The sequence below is a fragment of the Malurus melanocephalus genome, unplaced genomic scaffold (genome assembly GCF_030028575.1).
Source record: "Malurus melanocephalus ecotype Western Australia unplaced genomic scaffold, MMel_1.1 scaffold_294, whole genome shotgun sequence".
NCBI classification, from domain to species: domain Eukaryota; kingdom Metazoa; phylum Chordata; class Aves; order Passeriformes; family Maluridae; genus Malurus; species Malurus melanocephalus.
The window spans coordinates 277447-297970 of NW_026623526.1; the positions used below are offsets into that span (position 1 = coordinate 277447).

The following is a 20524-nucleotide window of genomic DNA, read 5'->3' on the forward strand; positions in this document are numbered from 1 at the left end:
GTTTGTTGTTTTTTAAAGAACAAATTATTTCCAAATAGATGCCCTGCTTTGAAGTAATCTGTAAAATTAGTGGTCAATTGTATAATTATTAATTTTATAATAATAAAAGAAAAATAAAAAGTCTTACGTGGTGTACATCTCTAAAAAATCTGAAAAGTCCTTTAGAACCACTGTAACCACTCTTAATCAACAGTATCTTTCATACATTTTTTCTTGTCATCTTCCCAGAAAATAACCTTTCAGTACTACATGGTTTACTTTGGGTATTATTCCATTCTGGAATGCATCCTGGTATATTTTGAGATAAGAGGAAGCAAGGCAACAACATGTAAGATGCACAAATACAGTTGTCAGCAATGCAGTTTATATATGGGTGTCTTTTGTGTTTTGTGGAGATAAACAACTTGTTGGAAAATTATGAGTGTTTACTAAAGAGTCTGTGACTCAGCATTGTATTAACTCTTTTTAGTTGAGTTATAATAGAAGCTTAGTTCCATCTGCTGTTCTTGACATTTTTATTTTCATTTCCTTCTYCTGGGCGTTACTTATTTAATGAGGTTTTGCTGTGCTTCTCTGGGTATCAGCATGTGGCAGCTAGGCCAGGCAGAAGACAACATACAGCATTGCCAATTAATTTACTTGATTTAACACAGACACAACAGTATTCCAGACTTCAGTGACTTCTTCATGGAATTATTTATAGAAGTGTCTGGGACATAATGTCAAATATCTAATGGGGAGTGGAGAAGTTGTTCATTTAAAGAAAAATGAATATGACATTTTATCATTTATGCTTTTAATTGCCAGTGTAAAATATCTACTCTCTATAGAACTTGAAATTATTTGATTCAATAATTGCTCCATATGCTAAAAACTGTATTTTAATACTTTGGTTTTATTCACTATTAAATGTATGTTACCCGAACAGTTCTGATTATCCAGTAATTTAAAATTATGATGTGTTAGGAAATGGAAATGCTTCTTTTAAAGCAAGATTTCGTAACAAATATGAGGATATGTAATACGTACAAGATCCAGCAGAGCATCACATAGTAATGACTTATCCAGTTGTAAATGCCACTATATAAMTATTGTTTGTTAAATTCAAAGACCTATTTTTTGCTTTTCCTCCTTTGCTTTGAATGAAAAGGATACATTGCATTAGCATTTGTATATCCTTTTTTTGATAGAAGTTAAGGCTCTAAAAGAGAGATTGAATAACTACTATTCACTTCCCTTATCTCTCAAATTTTTCCTATTACTTTCCTTTAACTGTTTCCTAATCAGCTGGGAAGTTTTTTTGGATGAGTGTTTTGAGTTGGACATTTTCCTATGGTTTTCTGTGRAAAGCCTAAATATCTGAATTCAGGTTTCCAGTGCCACTCAAGGGACCAGTTACCTTGGAGAAAATGTTCACTTTGGAGTCACTGTAAAATTTCCTTTGCTCTGACCTTTTTGCTGTTGCAAGAGAGAAGAAGCTGGCTTAAAACATACACCTAAATTCGAAGGGTTGAAGTYCAAGTTACTACTGGAATAGTTCTTCAAATCAGTATATTTGGGAATTTTGTAGAAAATGCTTRTGTGTGTGTTTATATGTGTATACATGTAACAGCACATGTATAAGCCAGTGCAAAAACCTGATTAAAAGTACCTTGAAATAAAATGTCCATTCCTTCCTAGTCGCATGTAAGAGAAGATGGGAGTGCATCTTTCCAGGGTCAGTGGAGAGTGAATGAAGTTTTGTGTAATTTAGCATAAACATGAAGGAATGTAATCTATGAAAAAAATACTGAAATACACAAGTCAATACATAAAATATAAGAAATACATAAAGAAAACTAGTTTATACCTTCAATAGAGTTTCTCTGTTTTCTGATTAGTGTGGCTGCAGATGGAAGGTCTGTGTCTGCACATATTTATGCAAAAATATGCACTTGTGAAAGTATTGCCCCTCTGTGCCCACTTTTAAATACCATAATACCTGATTGAAAGAGTATATTTAAATCATAACAATTACTACTCAGTGTTACCTTTAAAAAATCAATGTGTCAACTTCATTAAGCAGGATATGGAAGGGTAACACATCCCAGACATTAAAAGAAGATTAATGAACTGCTAAGGAGCTCCCTTCTGTTCTCCCCAGTGTCTGTGTAGCTGCCACATCAGGGAACAGCAGCTCACATATTTTCAGATATAGGAAATAGCTCTCAGGCTTTTCAAATAAAGTTGTTCTCTGTCTGGTGTGCAGGCCAGGGCTTCTACATTGAATAAATCATCAGAAGAGTATTCCAGTTCTTTTAAAGAGAGCACAGCAGTGCTCTCTATTTTTTTATTGATTGCATTTGCAGGGGAAAATTGAATCCATTCCTTGTCAAGGCCCCTAAACCTCATATCATAAAGAAGAAGGAAAAAATGAAAAGATGGATGGAGTTCAGTGGAATTAGCCAGAAAGAATGATGTTTCGTATTGTGTGATGATGAATTTTATTTTTTCATCTTGCTTGTATCAAGTGAAAGGTAGCAGCTGAAGTACTCAGAAGCAGTAATCTTCAAAGACTTCTTTTAACAGAATTGAAAATAAGCTTATTGGAGAGTCTTCTCCAACTAGATTTTCTGCCAATTATCAGTCAAAAGCTCTTTTCCTGTATATGAGTTAACTCAAAAGATARACACGCAGATATACAGAAGTGTGACTATAACACCTCTAAACATTTTATTTTAGTAAAATGCATTTTTTTAAATATTAGAAAATAAATTTTCACTTTATAAATTAATTTAAGATGAACTATCTCTCGAATTAGAGTATTCTAACAGGTGTGAGGGTCTCTTCTATGAGCTAGTGAAAGTATCACAGCTTTGATTTTTATGTGTCAGTTGAAAATCAGGATGTGTTCTAAGGAACCGTTTGAAAAATAGTATTTTGCTGATTAGGACTGGATTTGCTTGCTTTTCTTTGGAAAGTTTCAAATCCATTGCTGTAGGCTTTAAAGCAGAATTCAGAGGTATTGGTTTAAAGTTGCCTATTGCCAGTGATATTGCATTCCAAAAAACAAAAAGGGGGGAGTGGGGAAGGAAAAAGAGGGCTTGATTTACAGTTCTCTTTTTAAAGTGCAGGGTGTATGCTTTAGCAAAAGGAAAACATTATTAGAAGTTGTGGAAAAACACTTAAAAATAAATTATTCAAACTAAATTTTCCATCACCCTTTTCCTCATTCACTGGTTACTGGATTAGTTGACACAGATGTAGATGCATTCTGATTCAAGTATACTTTCAGATAGAATGGAAAAAGCCCAGCCAACCAACCAACCAACCAACCAACCAACGAACCAACCAACCAACCAACCAACCAACCAACCAAAAAAAAAAACAAACAAACAAAATAAACCACCCAAAAACAAACAAACAAACAAAAAAAAGCCAAAAAACAATCCAAAAACCTGAATGAAGACAGCTAGTTTGAATTACAGACAGCAAACTGCTCCAGGAATGATTGTTTTAATGATCATGCAGTCATTTATCAGTCCCACCAAATAAACCATGTCTCTGTTCCAAGCACAATTTTTCTGTCATAATGAGAAAGTGAATTAAGAGGAAGGTGAAATATGTTGAACCTGTCGTGTGCTGTTACAGTTTATTACTGAAATGAGACTTGGGCACTTAACTGTGAATTTCTGGAGTGCAAGAATATCTGTTTTTTCAGTGCCTGAGAACAGATATATTACAAACTGTATTAAACAGATTTATTTCAGTTTCCTTCTGTTAAGATACTCTGCTCTTGTTGATTTTTTTGAATTACACATTATTTATTTTTTAATTTGAGCTTCATGTCTTGGGCCATTTGAGGGTTTTGGGTTTTTCTGCTTGCTGCAAATTCTTGGATTTTTTTTCGGCTGTTATTTGTCTCTGGGGGAAAGTTATAGAGGAGGAGGAGGAAGGGGAAAGTGAGACATAAATAATATCATAAAACTTTTAAATATGGCTGTAAAGCATCACTTCCCCACAAATATTACAAACAAGATCTAGTAATCCTTATCTCTTACTTTATAGCCTAAAATCAGCAGTCAAATAAAGTGCTAAAATTATCAGTTCTGGGATATGGATTCAGCACTTCAATATTTAGTTATTTTAGTACTTGTAGACAATCTCCTTTTTTTGTGTGTGTATGCATGTATTTTAGATATATATTTGCATATCTATAAATGTGTATATGCAGAGGGGTGTKTGTGTACGTTTATAACTCTTTGAACACACTTTTGGGTGATATTGCAACCATAGAATCATAAAATGTGCTAAGTGGGAAGGAACCAATCAGGATCATTAAGTCCAGCTCCTGGCCCTGCACTGGACACCTCAATCACACCACATGGCTTTAAAGCAYTGTCCAAATTCTTCTTGAGCTCTGTCAGGCTGGTGCTGTGATCACAATCCTGGAATGTGATCAATTCCTGCACTCTGCCAGTGCTCAGCCACCCTCTGGATGCAGAACCTTTCCCTGATATCCACCCTAAACCTTCCCTGACACAGCTCCCTGCTTTTTTTCTCAAGTCTTGTCACTGTAACAAGAGTGAAGAGATTGGTACCTGCCCCTCCAAATGGGAAGGAGTAACTTGTAAAGAAACAAGATCAAGCAGAAAATGTCTTGTCTTCCAAAGTGACAGCRCTTCTAATGACTTTGTGGAGCCACTTCTGGAAGCAAGATCTGACACAAAGTCAAGTTTAGGAAGTCCATACATAGTGCTTAATTACACWGCAGGTCAATCGGGATCTAAAAGACATAACTGAACAGTAAACATTTTGAAATTATAATTAACATCTCATRGTGCCTCAGGGAATTGTTCTTCTTTCTTAAGTAAACATATATTTATTTATAATTACCTTCTTRTCAAAGAGAGAGGTATATAATAGAAGCTTATTGCTTACAGGAAATCTCAAGAGTTGGAAATTTAATTTGACATTTCTACAAAAAGCTATCTCTTTAGAGAGCACTATATAAAACTGAAAAAAAAAAACCCAGATAAACCTTTCTGCAAAATACATGGTGTAGCAATTTTCTCCTTAACCTTTAAAAACAAGCCTRTAAAATTTAATGTTGTGATCTCATTTCTCTAGTACCTTTTAAAAGCCTCAGTTTGGAAATGGGCTGTCAGCTGTTAACTTTCAATCCATCCTTATTTTTATCTCCTTTTTTTTGTTGTAGCAGGGGCCTAGAATGTGGACCTGTATACCAAATTTTGCACTCTAATGCCACTCAGGTCCCTTAAATGTGAACTGTTTATATTTCAGCTTGACTTGCCCRTTTGCAAGAGAAGATGAATTTTCTTTCCTGTGTGCTAGACCATGGTGTAAGCAGGATCTCTGTGACAGTGGCAATTTTCATTGGATTTATACCTACATCTTTAGCTCTTCACATTTTTTTTCCCCCTCTAGCTCCCTTTACACTCTTGGCTTGCTGATCTAGATGATTCAGTTTAGGAAACATTGCTTACAAACCCATTAGGCAACACAAAGAAAAAGTAGTGACTAAACCATCAAAAAGCCTTGGCTTTTCGTAATTAMCTGTGCATTTGAAATTGTGTAGCATTGTTATGATATGGGGGGGATGGGGGAATTAATGAAATATTGGCAACTGATTAAATGTGTTCAAAAATGTTATTTATCATAAGGTATATTATAAGGTGTTCTGTATCACAATAAAATTTCTTTGACTACTGACTGTAGTCCATTGACTCTTCAGTAGCAGTGTTCATCAATTTTAATGTTCAATTTTAAAGTTTCCAAATATATCTCTTACTCAGAAAGCATAGAACACAATATATTATATATTAGTTTGAATATATAAATTATTGGATTGATTAAAGCATTGGTACAGGATAAATTTATGAATGTGAATTTCTGTGTAACTGGCAACACAGYGTTTAGCTGAAATGTGAATTTTATTGTATTTTAAGTTAATTATGGAGTTGACTCAACTCATAAATGTTAACWTTCACTTTGCTTACTGGAAGAGCCCACACCTATGAACATTAAAATCTGTTTAGTGTGTGTTAATGAGCATTGCCATTCATGCAGCCTCACCTTAATACTACAATTCAAATAAYTAATCAATGTCTTTTTCCCATATAATCCATTTGGAAAGGGACATCTTGGTTATGTTTCTACATATTGACTTTTGTTGATGTCATTCTAGTTGTTCTTATTGCAGTGCCCTGTAATTTGTAAGCATCAATTTTTTATGCTTGTATTAATTTCTCTATTAAGCATCTTTTCTATAATTGGGAAGTGCTATTATAGTGGCATCTCAAAAACAAAGTATTTGTAGAAGAGATTGTCTCTGCAAATAAACCGAGAGTCATGGCATGCAAATAATCCAACTGGAAGGAGAGAGCATGAGGAATTTAAAGAAAATGCCCAAGGAAAAGAAGTGTGTTTCTTAAAACTTAATTTCTGGATTACTTAAATTAAATCTTACTGCTTTCTTGATAAACCAGTTTGTTTGTTTTTTTTAACCATTCCTTCTCATGTTAGGATGTCACTTTCTAATAACAAAAATGTTTTGTCTTTGGCAGCAACGATAGTGTTAAATGAACTCAACTGGACTGCAGCGCTGGATGATGTGTTCAAGAGAAACAGAGAAGAGGACCCCACTTTGTTATGGCAGGTGTTTGGTAGTGCCACTGGCCTSGCAAGGTATTACCCAGGTAACTGAACTGTCCTGGACAGCTGTCCTGTGCTGTGTATTGTATTAAAAATATTCTGAATTATCTATGACCAGTAAAATACAGTTACACAAATGTTTCTTACATAGGTGCAGTTTCCTTATATCAAAATTAACTCAAGAACTSTGAAATTATTCTGCCGTAAAGCTAGTATGAGGGGGAAGGAATTTGGATTTTTTTTTCAGTAAGAGAAACAGAAGATTCTGTCCTTTGAAAAGCTGAAGAGTTTAACTTCATTTTTTCTTCTGTTTTCTGTATCTCGTGTAAACAGTCACATGAATATTTGCAAGTGAGATTTTTGTACTTSTCTAGTTTTAAAGACAGTGACCTGGAAAGCAGACATATAATYGTGTTTAACATCAGTGAAAATACAAATGCACCACACTGTGTTCATGTCCCTCAGAACCCACAACCTCTGACACCTTTGTRCATCTTTGCTGTTGGAGCTAAAGTCAATACAACTGGATTGCTTCAACCAAAACCTTTCCACCAGTTGAAGAATCCTGTCRCTTGATCACACTAATTAATTTTAATAGATCTATATTTTACTGAATTTAGATCATGAGTAGCCTGAATTACTTTTTTGTTGTTTGCTATCTAATGGAAAGGTTCATTTTAAGGCAAGGCCTGTGCTGCTGCTGCTAAATGATGCTTTCATCAGTGCCTGAAAAATGTGTCCACTGCACACAAGGCAATTGTGAAGMGTGTTGTCTCATGCCTACAACAGCCTAAGGAAGAATTCTGAGAACCTTTCTCTTCTGTTTATACAAGACTGTTTGTGTTTCTGAGGGCGAAGGGGATTATTCTAAMGCTGTTATTGTATCATTAGCACAACTGCTAGCACAGGCAGAGAAATTGCCTCAGGCTACTGTACAGGAAGAATATTTCTTAGCACTTGAAKCCTGTTTGTTTTGTCATGCTGGATGATCAGGAAATAAATACAGGGAGATGCTGCAGAAAAAAAAAATATTGAAAATGCTAATTTAATATGTCTTTTGCTTTCCAACTCTTCCATTTCAATGCTTTTGGGATCTATTATTGCTGTATGTGGGGTCAGCATTTGTCACAGCTTACTATGTGATTTTTTCAAGTACAGAAAAARAAGTGTTTCTTAAATGCATCTCTCTGCCAGTTTCTAGGAAATAACATTTCACTTGAAAATTGATCTCATATATTGAAAAATACATTCTTATCTCTAGCTATCCTGTCTACTCCAGCTGTTCACCAACACAACACAGGAGCCTCAAAATCTGTTTTCTTCCTTAAACCACCTCTATAAAATGGGAGAAGSTTGTTTTCTCTGTTTTGAAGGTGCAAATGTGACTTCTATATACTTCATCTAAAAAACAATTTTAAATTCAGTATAAAATTCAGATGCTCATGCCTGCTATTTATTCCATAGCTACGTCTTTAATAGGGGTCTAATCCTGTCAGAACATAACTTCATCAATTCCTGAGTAATTCTTCTGTGGTTATCTTTTGTTTTGTTTTCAAAAAGAAGTATGAAATGTAGGCAGGCTAGCGAGATTTAGGAAGGTATCTGTGTAGATAGATGCAGGATTCCTCCACRGGCCTCAAACCTGTTTTTTCTCCCTTTTTTGGTTAATATTTTAACCAGCTAATTCCAGATCCCTGTATTGACTTTTAAGATGTCACTTGACTATTTCTAGTCAGACAGAGGCTTTCAGTAGTTTTTGATTCAAACTAAAAGCAGTAATCTGATAGTGCTTTATCAAGATCATTGAAATTAGTAATTTATTCTGTTGCAATTGAAACTTTTTTTTTTTTCCCAATAAGTCTTGAATCTATTGCCTGTGGGCTTGCACATGTAGAGCTTTGTTAGTTCTGTGTGGACAGAAAAGTACTTTAATAGACATCAGGCTTCAGATTTAATTTATAATTAACCACAGAGAAGTGGAAAAATTTGTTGGTCAAAAATAAAATAATTTAATTAAAGTAGTTTAATATTACTTGACAGATATTAAGTTACTTACACTTTGTGAGGCATCTATTCAGCTAATTTGCTAGGTTTTAGAAAGCAGCTATCTAAATGGACAATTTCATATCATTTTTTTGGTGGGCAATTTGGAAGTGTAGGTACAAAGTAACCAGTTCCTCTTTTAATCTTGAAATTTGTTTAATTATAGATATAATTAGAATTATAGTTGTTAATCAACGTTTCATTAAAGTGCTGCAATGGGAGACATTATTTTCTAATAATATAGACTAACTATAGCAATTACTAATTAAACAAATTTTCAAAACTACTTTGTATTTATGTGTCCTTATGCGTTTTACCAGATACCACCTCTCTCTTCATTCGTTTTGTTGCTGTTGTGCAAAGCTGAGATCCTCAATAAAGGATGCTTTTTTTTTTTACTGCAGACAGCAGACATTTATTTGCAGTTAAATATGATAGAGGAGGCTTTCCAGTTATAGTAATAAATACACTTAAGGAAAATTGGTTGAATAGAATTACTCAAATGAAAACACAGTCTTGATTTAGATGAATGTTTAGTATAAAAAAACTGTTTAGTCAGCAGCACTGACTCAGCTATCTCAGGGAAGTACACTAAATAATAGTTTTCCCCAGGGTTATACTAGARAGGGTAATACCTCTGTGGATACTGATAGATCTGATAGTGTCACATTTCAGTTGGTGAGTTTTCTATATCCATAACGGTGGCATGGTGGTGCATGAGTAGATTCAGCACTTTTTATGAAGAAATGTTGMACCTAGGCTTAGTGTGACAATATTTGGTCTGCAGAGGCCAAAGATCTAGAGGTGGGAATGTGCCACACTTGATCAAGGTCCAAAAAGTTGAGGCAAATCGTACCAAAAATAAAACTGAGAAAGAAAGAAAGACTGTCCTGTCCCCAGCTGTTCCAAATCTTCCCCATTCTMTCTGGAAATTTAACAAASGCTTATAGGAAATTCRACTGAAAACTTGTGTACACAATACRCTATTTCTGGCAAGAGATAAGTCTTCCAGTCTCCCAAAATTCTGCACAGATCTGGGACTTCTCTTTGTTGCCTTTGTGGAGTTTTTTTGTTTGAGGGGAGGTTTCCATAGAGGAGAAAGCCACAGTTCCACAGCCCTCTCTTATCACATAACCTAGGCACACCTTCTGTCATCTTTCACCTTACCTCTATTAGAGAAGAATTCTTACTGTAGTTTCGTCTGATCATGTCTTAATCACGTATGCAGGCCTTTCTTAAGTTCATCTGCTCTCTCAGCTTCAAGATGTATCTGTATTATTAAACAGAATTAGTCAGAATTTTATTGGAATCCTTTAGACAGCCCCACAGTGTGACTGAAGGGACAATATGTGCTKGCAGCTTTTCCCAGTGGACAACWCTGACTGCTRTTTTGTTTCTTGATTCTCRTTCCAGGAGAGTTTATGTTCTCAGRGACACCTGGATATTCTGTGCTATGCTGCATGGCATATACATGTTGTATGGCATGTAAAACACACCTCAGTTTTCATCTGAAAAACACTTCCAGTTAAAAAAAAAAAACTGATAAAAACATCACTATCCTCATTTTGCAGATAAAAGAAACAGGTATAGAGAGATAAAATGGCTTCTTCATTTATTTTTAGGATTGGGTGTGCTTTCATACTCAGATTATAACTCATATTTAAATTAAGTATCAGCAGCTCTGATAATCTTCTCTGGATGTTTGTAATATCAATACAATCAATAGAAGAGTACAGTGAAAAGAACTGTTGTATTCTTTCCTTCTTTACTGTAGATTTGCCTTCTATTTAGTTTTCCTTTGTTTATCTGTATAATAAGTAGATGTAATAAGTAGATATCAGTACTATATGATGGGAATTTAAATTAATTAGAAAAAAATCTCTTTGCATTTCTCATGCCAGTGGTTTACTAGGATATTTCCCATGTAATAAGAGCGTACAAGATATTAMATGGAAAAATTCATAGATAAAGAAAACAATGCCTCAGTGCTGATCTTTCAGAAAAAATAATCTTGTCCCTAAAGTCTTCAAACTTTTTTAATAAAAATATGGATAGAACAGAGCTAGGATTATCCCTCATCCTTCATTAAAAAAAAAAAAAATCAAAAAAAAACCCAACCAGTTTCCAGATGTTGGTGAGGCAGTTTCACTTAGCTAGCAGACCATTCCCTGCTTGGACAAATTAATAATAGAAGAGCTTTAAAAATCAATTTCTAATAAAATAAAATGGTATCTCTCCAAATGAAGAACTTGCTGTGCGCAGCTGCTCTGGTGTTAACAATTAATGTCAAGCAATAGTGTTGTGGCCATGATATTGAACTCTCCAGAGAAAGTAATTACTGAAGCAGATACTAAGAGACTGAAAAGCCTAGAAAATCCATACAAAATGAATCAACAGCCTTGAAAAACTGAGAACTTCACTTTCTTTTGGTTTTTTTTTGTTGGTTTTTTTTTTTTTTTTTTTTTTTTTTTTTTTTTTTTTTTTTTTTTTTTTTTTTTTTTTTGCAAAGGCTTTTACATTTTATAGCTGTTAGTTCCTGTTAACAGCTCAACATTTAAAGGCGCCTTTAAAGTAGAAAAACAAAATAAAACGAAAAACGCTTTCCTAGTAATGCAGCTTATAAATTATCAATTAGTGCAATTAGYGTGTGTGAGTTAGATACTTCTACTTTTGCATAGAAAGCCTCTTTGAGTGTTGTTCACTTCCTTTTTATTTTTCCTTTGAAATCTGAGAGGRAGGAACAGGAGCTGACATGATTTGGATCTAACCACAATGATCACAGAATTGTTTGGTTGAAAAGACCTTTAGGATCATCGAGTCCAGCCATCAACCCAGCACCACTGCCATGCCCATCTAAACCATGTCCTCAAATGCCACATCCACACCTTTTTTTGAACTTCCAGGGGTGGTGGCTACTACTTCCCTGGAYTGCCTGTTTCAATGCTTCAAAACCCTTTCTGGGCAGAAATTTTTACAAATATCCCATCTAAACCTCACCTGGTGCAACTCRAGGCTGTTTCCTCTCATCCTGTCACTTGTTACATGAGAGAAGAGATCGGCACCCACCTCACCACAACCTCATTTAATGGCATGAAAAATCTCACAATAACTTCATTTGTGGCTCATTTTTCAAAAGTGATGTGCTGAATTTTGCAGTTACACAAGCAGATCTACCCACTTATAGGATCACGTGCTGTTTCCAGTGAGTTGATGAAATTGCATCCAGCAGGTCACCATGCCTTCATGCTAAAAACCACACCATCCCTACATCTTTATGATACAGATTTAAATCTCCAGAACATGGTTTTGTTGGAGGAAAAGGAAAGCACCAACAGACCAACAAAATACCTTTTTGCTTCTTTTTCTCAAGTCTTGATACTCCAGCCCTCTTTGGGGACATGGTCACTAGTCCAGGTGAAACTAATGCAGGCAACACACTTAGGGTAAAATTCAGCTTGTACATGCAGAAAGAGAAATGCTTGCCTCTGAAATAAGATAACAATAAGTTGATTTTAAGTTGGAGACTTCMGTATGTGTTGCACATTCTAATAGATTTTGGGATTTTTGGTATATTGGGACCAAAAATCAGTAATCTGTTTGTGTATGGACTATTTCAATATAAAATCCTTGCTTAATTAATTTGTGATAAAATTGAGTGCTGTATTGCTCATAACATAATTACTCATTACATGGGTAATTCTAAAAAAAACTTCAAGATTATTATMGTCTCTTTTCTGTGTCATGATGATTATGAATGTTACAGAAGACATTGCACAGACCTGTCTRTGTTAGACAGATTTTACCTGAACATATTTTAAGGTCTTGGAGATTTTCAGTCCCTAGCAGAATAAAACTGTAAAGAAATGGCTGCATTCCATCCTAATGAATGTCTGGTGTGGTAGCACAGAGTTGGTCAGTAACAATCTCTGTTTTGGGAGRATGGTGCTAACCAGTTATTAACCAAGACATCATTATGATACAAATATCCTGAATACTAATTCTAGAAGTTAAAAAGACTTTATGATTATTAATATTAGGATATTTTAAAGTTATGGCTGTGTCTTCTCTTTAGTTACCATGTCTCCCCTTTTACTGAAAAACAGCTAAGGAATTCTACAAAGTGCTGCTGCTACACTGAAATTCAGCTGACTTCTTTCTGAGCAGAAAATTGAGGAGTATCACATTTTTCCAATAATCTGGGCTGTCACATATCTGAATGCAGGTTTTTTTTCACATAAACTCACTAAAAGATTAAAAGAAATATAAAATTAAAGTCTTGGAAAAGTATGTGCTGTAATTTGTACCTTTGCATCATCTGAGGAAGGCTTTACTGAATTGGCTCAGTGAACTGAGTATTCTGTGGTTTTGATTGTTTAGAATATCTTCATGAATGTTTATTTGAGAGACAGCAATTTGGAGTTTGAGTSAAAATCGGATGATGCTGTCTGGGATTTAATAATTGGCATTTGTTACCTTATTATCAGTTTCTAGCCTCTTTTCTCAAATGTGTTAATGATGTAAAGAGATGTAAAGCTGTTAATAATTCATGTCTACCTCTCTGTTCTTTGCACACACATACCTAACCAGCCCAGCAGGGCAGAACTTTCAGGAGAGTTTCCCTCATGACACTCACCTATGCCTCTGGAATCATCTCATGAATTCAGAATGGGAGGTTACAGCCCAGGTTGCCCTTTCCTAGCAAATATTTTCCTTTAGGCTCTGCCCTGTGACAGTCTCTACACTGCATGAATTGGTTCTGCTCATGATAAAAAAAAAACCTCAGGATTTCCACTCTCCATGTTCAGAAATAACTGAAAAGCATGGCTTACTCTTGCTTGAAATGTAGCCAGCCCTGTATCTATCTCTCTAAATGCAAACAGCAGAAGTGGAAGGGATATCAAATCCAATGAATAATTTATAAAATATCAAATCTACCCACATGCCAAACAAGAAAATCATCAAAAGGGAACATGACTAAAGCCTAATGTATGCAGAGAACTGTGCAGTGTTGACATAGTTCAAAGATATTCATATGMAACAATGAAATGTGGTGAGATTCATTTCTCCAAGATGGTGAGGAGCCAGGTTTCAAACCAACTGATAAAATTAYTTTAAACAATAAGTTATATAAATAAAACTGTACATCTCAAAATCCTTGATCAATTTTAGTTACTGAAAATACAGTCTAATCATACCTTTTGTGTATTTTGTTTTGCTTTTATCTTGGATCATGTAATAATTTTTGTCAGTAAGATGTAAGTCAGTTTCCCCAAATGGCTTTATCTTGTGTTCTGCATGTGGACCAAAGAAATATCTCCTTCCCTCCTGGTTATTTCCTGTATCATTATAAACACATACTTTCTTATTTTTGAATAGAAAGCATTTATCATCTTTAAATAAGAAAAGAGGCTTRAAAATGTATATTAAATCAGGATAAATTAAAATTGATCAGTGGAGGTCAAATACCATAAAGGAACTTTAGTTTCCTATTAATATCAATTTCAGTAATAACCATAAATACTCAGAATGTTATTTAAAATGCAGTGAATAGGTTTGAGGCCATTCAAAGCCATCTAAAATAAAAAATTACCCCAGATACAGATTAGGATGAATGAGAAATTTAGTCATGTTAATTCTTGAGGCTGAAGAGGGAATTCAGCACTTCTTTGGTTTGAAGGAAATTTTAGATCCTAAGGGCTATGTCCTTATTTATGTTATGCAGAGCCTTGCAGMGGCTTTCTACTGGAATGAGTAAACTGTTGCAGAAACCATCAGAAAGATCAATAGAGCAGGTTTTCTCATTATACATTATATATCTTAATTACTGTATAATCCAGCACGCATTAATATCCTGTGATAAATTGTGCAGTCATGRAAGCTTAAGCATGTAGATGTTTGTTATATTTGTCTGGAGAGAAAATGATATATTAATTAGGAAAACAAAACTTATTGACAGGTGGCACAGGAAATAGTGGTTTAATAGCACTGTGGCAATAAATAATGTTTTTAAAGACCTTCCCCACATCTCCCTGAAGCTGCTGACAGTCATTCTAGGACTCGGKGTACTGAAAAAGCCATACTAATGAGCAAAAAGTAGAATTTAGCAATTGAATTTGCCTCTGTGTCTAACTAACAAAAAGAAAAAAAAACTGTTACCATTCGCAGTAATCTCCAAAAAGGTCAGGTAGGCTGTAAGCATTGTGCTGAGTGGTTTCTTCACAGTTTATTTTGTGTGTRATTAGATCATTGTTACAGTTCTTAACCTAGTTCTGGTGAATGCCTTCTTTTCCATTGTTCTTTGTAGTCTGCTAATGTAGCTGTAGCCAAAGAGGGACAGTTTGGACCCCATTGCAGTCCAGGCTGTTCCTGAAAYGTTATGGTAGAAGTGAGTCCAGGGCTTAGCAGCTCAAGTTTTAACTGAAGGAATTAATCTGTGGAACAGTTTGGAGAAAAATGTCTTCAGTTCAATAATCCTTCATTTTACTGTCTCAACTGGAAGTTTGGAGCATCCTCTCCATATTTAGAAAACAAAACCAAAGAAAAGAAGGATTTTTTTTTTTTTTTTAAAGTTTTGCTGTGATTTGTATTCCAATTAAAAAACCCTCAAGTGTTGTTACACATTGTTTTGATGGTTTTGAAAATAGTAGGGAAAGTTCCAGGCATTTCGAATTTTACTATTTGGTGTTTAAGTTGGTGTTGATTTTGTCTCTTCATGTTTCTGAAAGAATTGCCACACACTGTTTGGTCTAAAGGGCTCAGTTCTGAAGTGCTTTCTATCCAGAAAACTGGCTTTGGCCTCCAGGAAATGATGTGTTCACCTGTCAGGTGGTATTTCATTAACATGTATTTGTAGCTCTCAAATTTGGCAGAAAAATGAAGCTGAATTATTTTTCATGGTCTTCTGTTACATAGCTAAAATGAAAACCCATATTTCTGTAATTTTTAGTTTAACACTTAGAAAAATTACACTGTAGTTTAAAATAGGTTGTGAAGGTTGTGATATAGATGAATTCTAGTTAAATGCTCCTACTCCATCCTTTTGCTTTGGAGAATTTGTTTAAGGAGCTGAACTTACCTTTCATGAGAAATAAAATAACATTACCAGAGTAAATTGATTTTTTTCTGTTGTTTTAAAATAAATCCAGATCTTTCATGGATATAATTCTCTGTTTATGCAGACTGTCCAAGACACATGTCATTTAAGAGGGGTGTTTTAGGTAGGGCATAGCCTTTTATTGGGTGTCACTGGAAAGACTGAAAGTCTTGACAGAGATATAGCAGTCTTAGTCAGTATCTTGATTTATAATAGCTATTTTACCTAAACCACTCATAATACAAACTGAAATGAGCACATTGCATGCAGGTTTGACAAATTTTGGGGAATGTAGCTGAAAGATGGATTTTCAGGTGGAATTCCTGTGGAAAGGATGGCCTGGACAGACACAAAAAGTCCATCATTGAATACATGCTAACCTTCTAGGCTTGTAAAATACTGGTGAATTTAACCTGTACACATCTAAATTATGATACTTAAGTTAGAATTTTGACATATAGCAATCTCAAAATTTAATTCTTTCATTTCTGAAAATTTCAAGTACTCTTATCCTGTCAGGTCCCAAAGGACCTGTCAGGTGGTCTCCTCTGAAATCAGACAATGCTGGTGTAGATTTTGAGGTTCTCCTGGTGTGCAACAACACACTGTGTTTTCTGTGGATATTAAATGTGTACTGCTAAATGTGGGTTACACTCAACTGAAATATTCTGGTAAGCGATGGGTCAGCTCATGTTTGGGTCACTTAGGAAAGGGTTCATTTAGTAAAATCAAAAATAGGCAGCTACTCAAAGCTGATGGCTGCTTTTATATTCATGGATGGTGATATAATTCTTCCATTATGTCTTAGATATATGATTTTTCAGGAAGAATCCTGGAGCTGCYTATATCTTTCTTTATTTCCTAGACAGAAAAATGATTAATGCCAGGAAATAACTCCCCCAAGGCTGTTGGCATACAGTGAGAGAACAAATTGCGGAACATTATCTCATTCCCTGTAACTTTTCACATTTTTATTTGTGTTTGTTAAGCTGTCACACGGTTTTGAAAGGCTCATTTTGTTTTTTGGTAAGGAAATAATTCCTGCACTCGCTGAAAATTATGGTGAAGCCTAGATTAAACACATGCAAAAGTTAACATTCTTATAATTTTCTTTAGAGACACATAAATATTTACATCTCTTTTCTTTTGATTTCAGAGAATATGCTACTTTCTTGTTACTTTTCTAGCATGCATTTTTAAGTAAAGCTGTCAAGTTAGTGTCCAGTTATTTGGGTTCATAACTGAGTTTCAGACTGGTGTCTTGAAAATGAGATAYCATTACTATATACAGCAATAAATTCATACTTTTTTAAAAAAAAAAAAAATATATTGTTAAAGTTATTTCGTCTTCTGAAGTACTTCTGTCGAGTTTTTGGTTCCATYGAAATCAGTGGTCAATTATATTCAGTGCCTGTTTCTTCAACATAAATAAATTTTTATGTATATATATATTTATTTGTGTGTGTATGTATATGCATATATGCACGTGAAATATATATGTATATATGTACAGACACACATATATGTAATTTTATTGGATTATATTATATGATAATATATGTCTAGATATTTCAACAACATATTACACAGTTGTTTTTTTTATCCATACCAAGTGTTGATAGTTACATGGCAAAAACTGTCCGATATTGATATATTAAATTATTGTAATTAAAATACTTGCGATAAAGTTTTTATATAATTCCATGCATTTTTTCTCTCTTTTTAGCTTCCCCATGGGTGGATAAAAGTCGAACTCCTAACAAAATAGACCTGTATGATGTACGCAGAAGACCATGGTAAGAAAGGTTTGATATGTATACATCATTTACCTTCTAGATATTAGTGTATAATCTTTTTTATTTTCCTGGTTTTTTTGTTCCTAATGGTTTCTAATAGTATTTACTTTTAGACAGCATTATTTTCTTTTTAAAACTGATTAGATTTTTTTAATAAAGAATTTCCAGATTATTCAATATCCACTATAGTTGTCATACTATTGGGTTACCTGTGTCTTTTCATAGGAGGATAACTATCAAATAGGTATATAACAATTAAAAATGCTGATTTTGTGCCAAAACCAAATATAATTCAGAGTWTTAGACTGAACCATTCTTCCAGATTTTTGCAAGTGTTTAAAAATATGTCTCAATTGTTTAACCAGCACTAAAATAATTTCTAGATTGGTAGAAGATGGGAGAGCCGTGGGATTACGTCTCATGATTTCTTTTATGTAAGCCTCTCGAGACATAAAGCATATTGATACTTGGATATAGTTGGATATATTTTTTTCAAAGAGCTAAGTATTTTTGCCTAAGCTGGGCTGAGTAATAATTCATCTGTCATCAAGATCTTTAGCTCTGAAATAGCATTCCTGTTTTTCAGTTATGTGAAAACAGTGAATTTTGATCAGTTTATCCTACTTCCAGACTTCCCTAATGTGGTTTAGACTTAGATTTACTTAGGACAGACAGCAAGAGAGGAAATAACAATACGTGGTTTCTGTACTAGCTACAACAAGAGGATTTTGTTGGTTCAGCTAGTTTGAGTTTAGAGATCAGAGTATCTTCCATCACACACAGAAATAYGTATTTTCAAACGTGTGTCATTCATGGCATTTATTTATTTCAGGTACATCCAAGGAGCTGCATCTCCCAAAGACATGCTTATTTTAGTTGATGCGTAAGTGTTTAATGTCTGAATATTGGCATTAGAGRGATAAAAGCATTTTGATACATTGAACAATTCTCTGTGTCCTGAAAAAGAGTGGGGGGATTAAGAGGTCCTGATATGCTAGGTTCAAAAATCTTGGAACGAGCAAAATAAATACATAATAGAAAAGAGTTCCAAAAAACCCAAACCAAACCTGAAGGTTGCTTAAACTGGAGGCAAGGAAGTGGGGGGTTTTTAATMATATTTTTCTGTTTTCAACTTAATGATTACTGAAGCAATCAAGTGAATATTTTTCATGTGCATGCCAAGATTTGTTGYAAAGCACAGACCTAAAAATAAAAATGACTAGAAGCATGACAAAAAAAGGAATGATTTCATGAGCCTGAAATACAAGAATGTATTCGGACTTCATGTGTTTTATGATACAGATTTACAAATTGCCAAGTTTGGTTACTGTGAAACATTGCTAGAAAGTCAGAAAAGAAATGAATAATAGCTCACTTTCTGCGTCAGCAAGATTTCTGTGGTGTAGCCAGTGTTGAGGGACTGAAGGAACCATTGAACCTGATGTGTCAGATTGCTTTATGCTGAAAAGCTTCTCAGGCATAGAATTTGYATTTAATGCTTTTACACGTGGTGAAGTGCTTTCATATCAGCAGTGAGTTTTATCAACATTGGTTATTGCTTCACTTCAGCTTAGGTTTTGCCTTGAATCAAACAAGCTGTCATTGGCATCTCTGAAAATCCAGAACTGTAAATCTGTGTGTAGGAGTATAAAATGTGTAGATAATGCATTGGTTGAAGGTGGTAAACTCAGATTTCTTGAAAAGAAAATGAGTAAAGGATGTAGCATTATGGCCTCCTCTGAGGAACAGGACTAGGATTTCAAATGCCAATTTTGGACTTACTTTAATAATTATAAATAGTTTAATAACACTAGMGATGAGTTGGAGAATTCAGGAGATAAATTGAAAATTTTAGTGAGAAAGTTGGTGAGAGTGCTGTTSAGTGCTGTGTATTTTCTTTGTATGTTTTACATAACATTTGCTAAATKAAACTTTTCTATCATGGAATTTTTTTAGGAGTGGGAGTGTCAGTGGATTGACATTGAAGCTGATCCGCACGTCGGTCATTGAGATGTTGGAGACCTTGTCTGACGATGACTTTGTGAATGTAGTTTCAGTGAGTATCTGTTCTTTCCACGAAATAGGCATTGTCAACAAATCCATAAGTAAACTGTTTTTAATACCAGATGTGAGGTACTTGAGTGTTAAGCTGCAAATGGACTTAAAATTTATTCCAAAATATCAYATTTRGCATTTGTTTTCTTATAAAATAAAATGAATATTCTAGATTTACATTTTGAGTGAAGGGCAAAAGTAATTTAAATAAACTTCTATCCAAATTCTCCTTTCCAAATTATTACTGTGGTCTGTGTAAAACATCTTCCATTACATTGGTATATGCATTTTTTTTTTTTTTTAAATAATGGCTGTTTCCTAGATTTTCTACACTGCAGATACTTGGATTGCTCATGTTGCTTGATGCCTGATGACAGAAGATGTACAGCCATACATCTGACCTGCCCCAAAAAGGGCAAGAAATTGCTGCCCAAGAAATTGCTGAGGAGTTCTACAGTTAGCAACTTCATGGGTGGCAAAGCAATTTTTTCCCATAATAAAATAAAGGGGAGAATTCAAGAAGAATGTGTGGGAAAGTTTCAGTTTTCAGGCTGATACCTTKGATGACATGTTCTAGCCTTGGGCAAGGCTTTTAATTTTTTTTATTTTTTTTGTATTAAGCTGTTCAGCTGTAGAGCTTTGATTCTAAGGATTTAGGATGAGAACATTGACATATTCTTAATAACAAGAGACAGCCTCAATGATGAATAACTGGCAWGATTTTGGAGATAAGTTTCAACATGCAGAATCATATTGTAGCCAGCCTGAAGGAGAAAGACCTGAAGTATAATGAAAATAAATATTTTTTTAAAACCATTTACTCCCCAGTGGTTTGTTGATGGTCTAGCTAGAACTTTCTCCAAGGAGCAGACAAGGTCTTACT

At 34.4% G+C, this 20524-nt stretch overlaps 1 protein-coding gene across 2 annotated transcripts in view; it reads left to right on the forward strand.

The window, feature by feature from the left end:
- Positions 1-20524, forward strand: part of CACNA2D1 (calcium voltage-gated channel auxiliary subunit alpha2delta 1) — a 355899-nt gene that overhangs the window by 241714 nt on the left and 93661 nt on the right. For both annotated transcript variants that reach the window (XM_057376925.1, XM_057376926.1), the window contains exons 7-10: positions 6567-6698; positions 17517-17586; positions 18419-18469; positions 19543-19642. In XM_057376925.1, coding sequence (XP_057232908.1) covers positions 6567-6698; positions 17517-17586; positions 18419-18469; positions 19543-19642 — 353 coding nt within the window. The remainder of the gene's footprint in view (positions 1-6566; positions 6699-17516; positions 17587-18418; positions 18470-19542; positions 19643-20524) is intronic.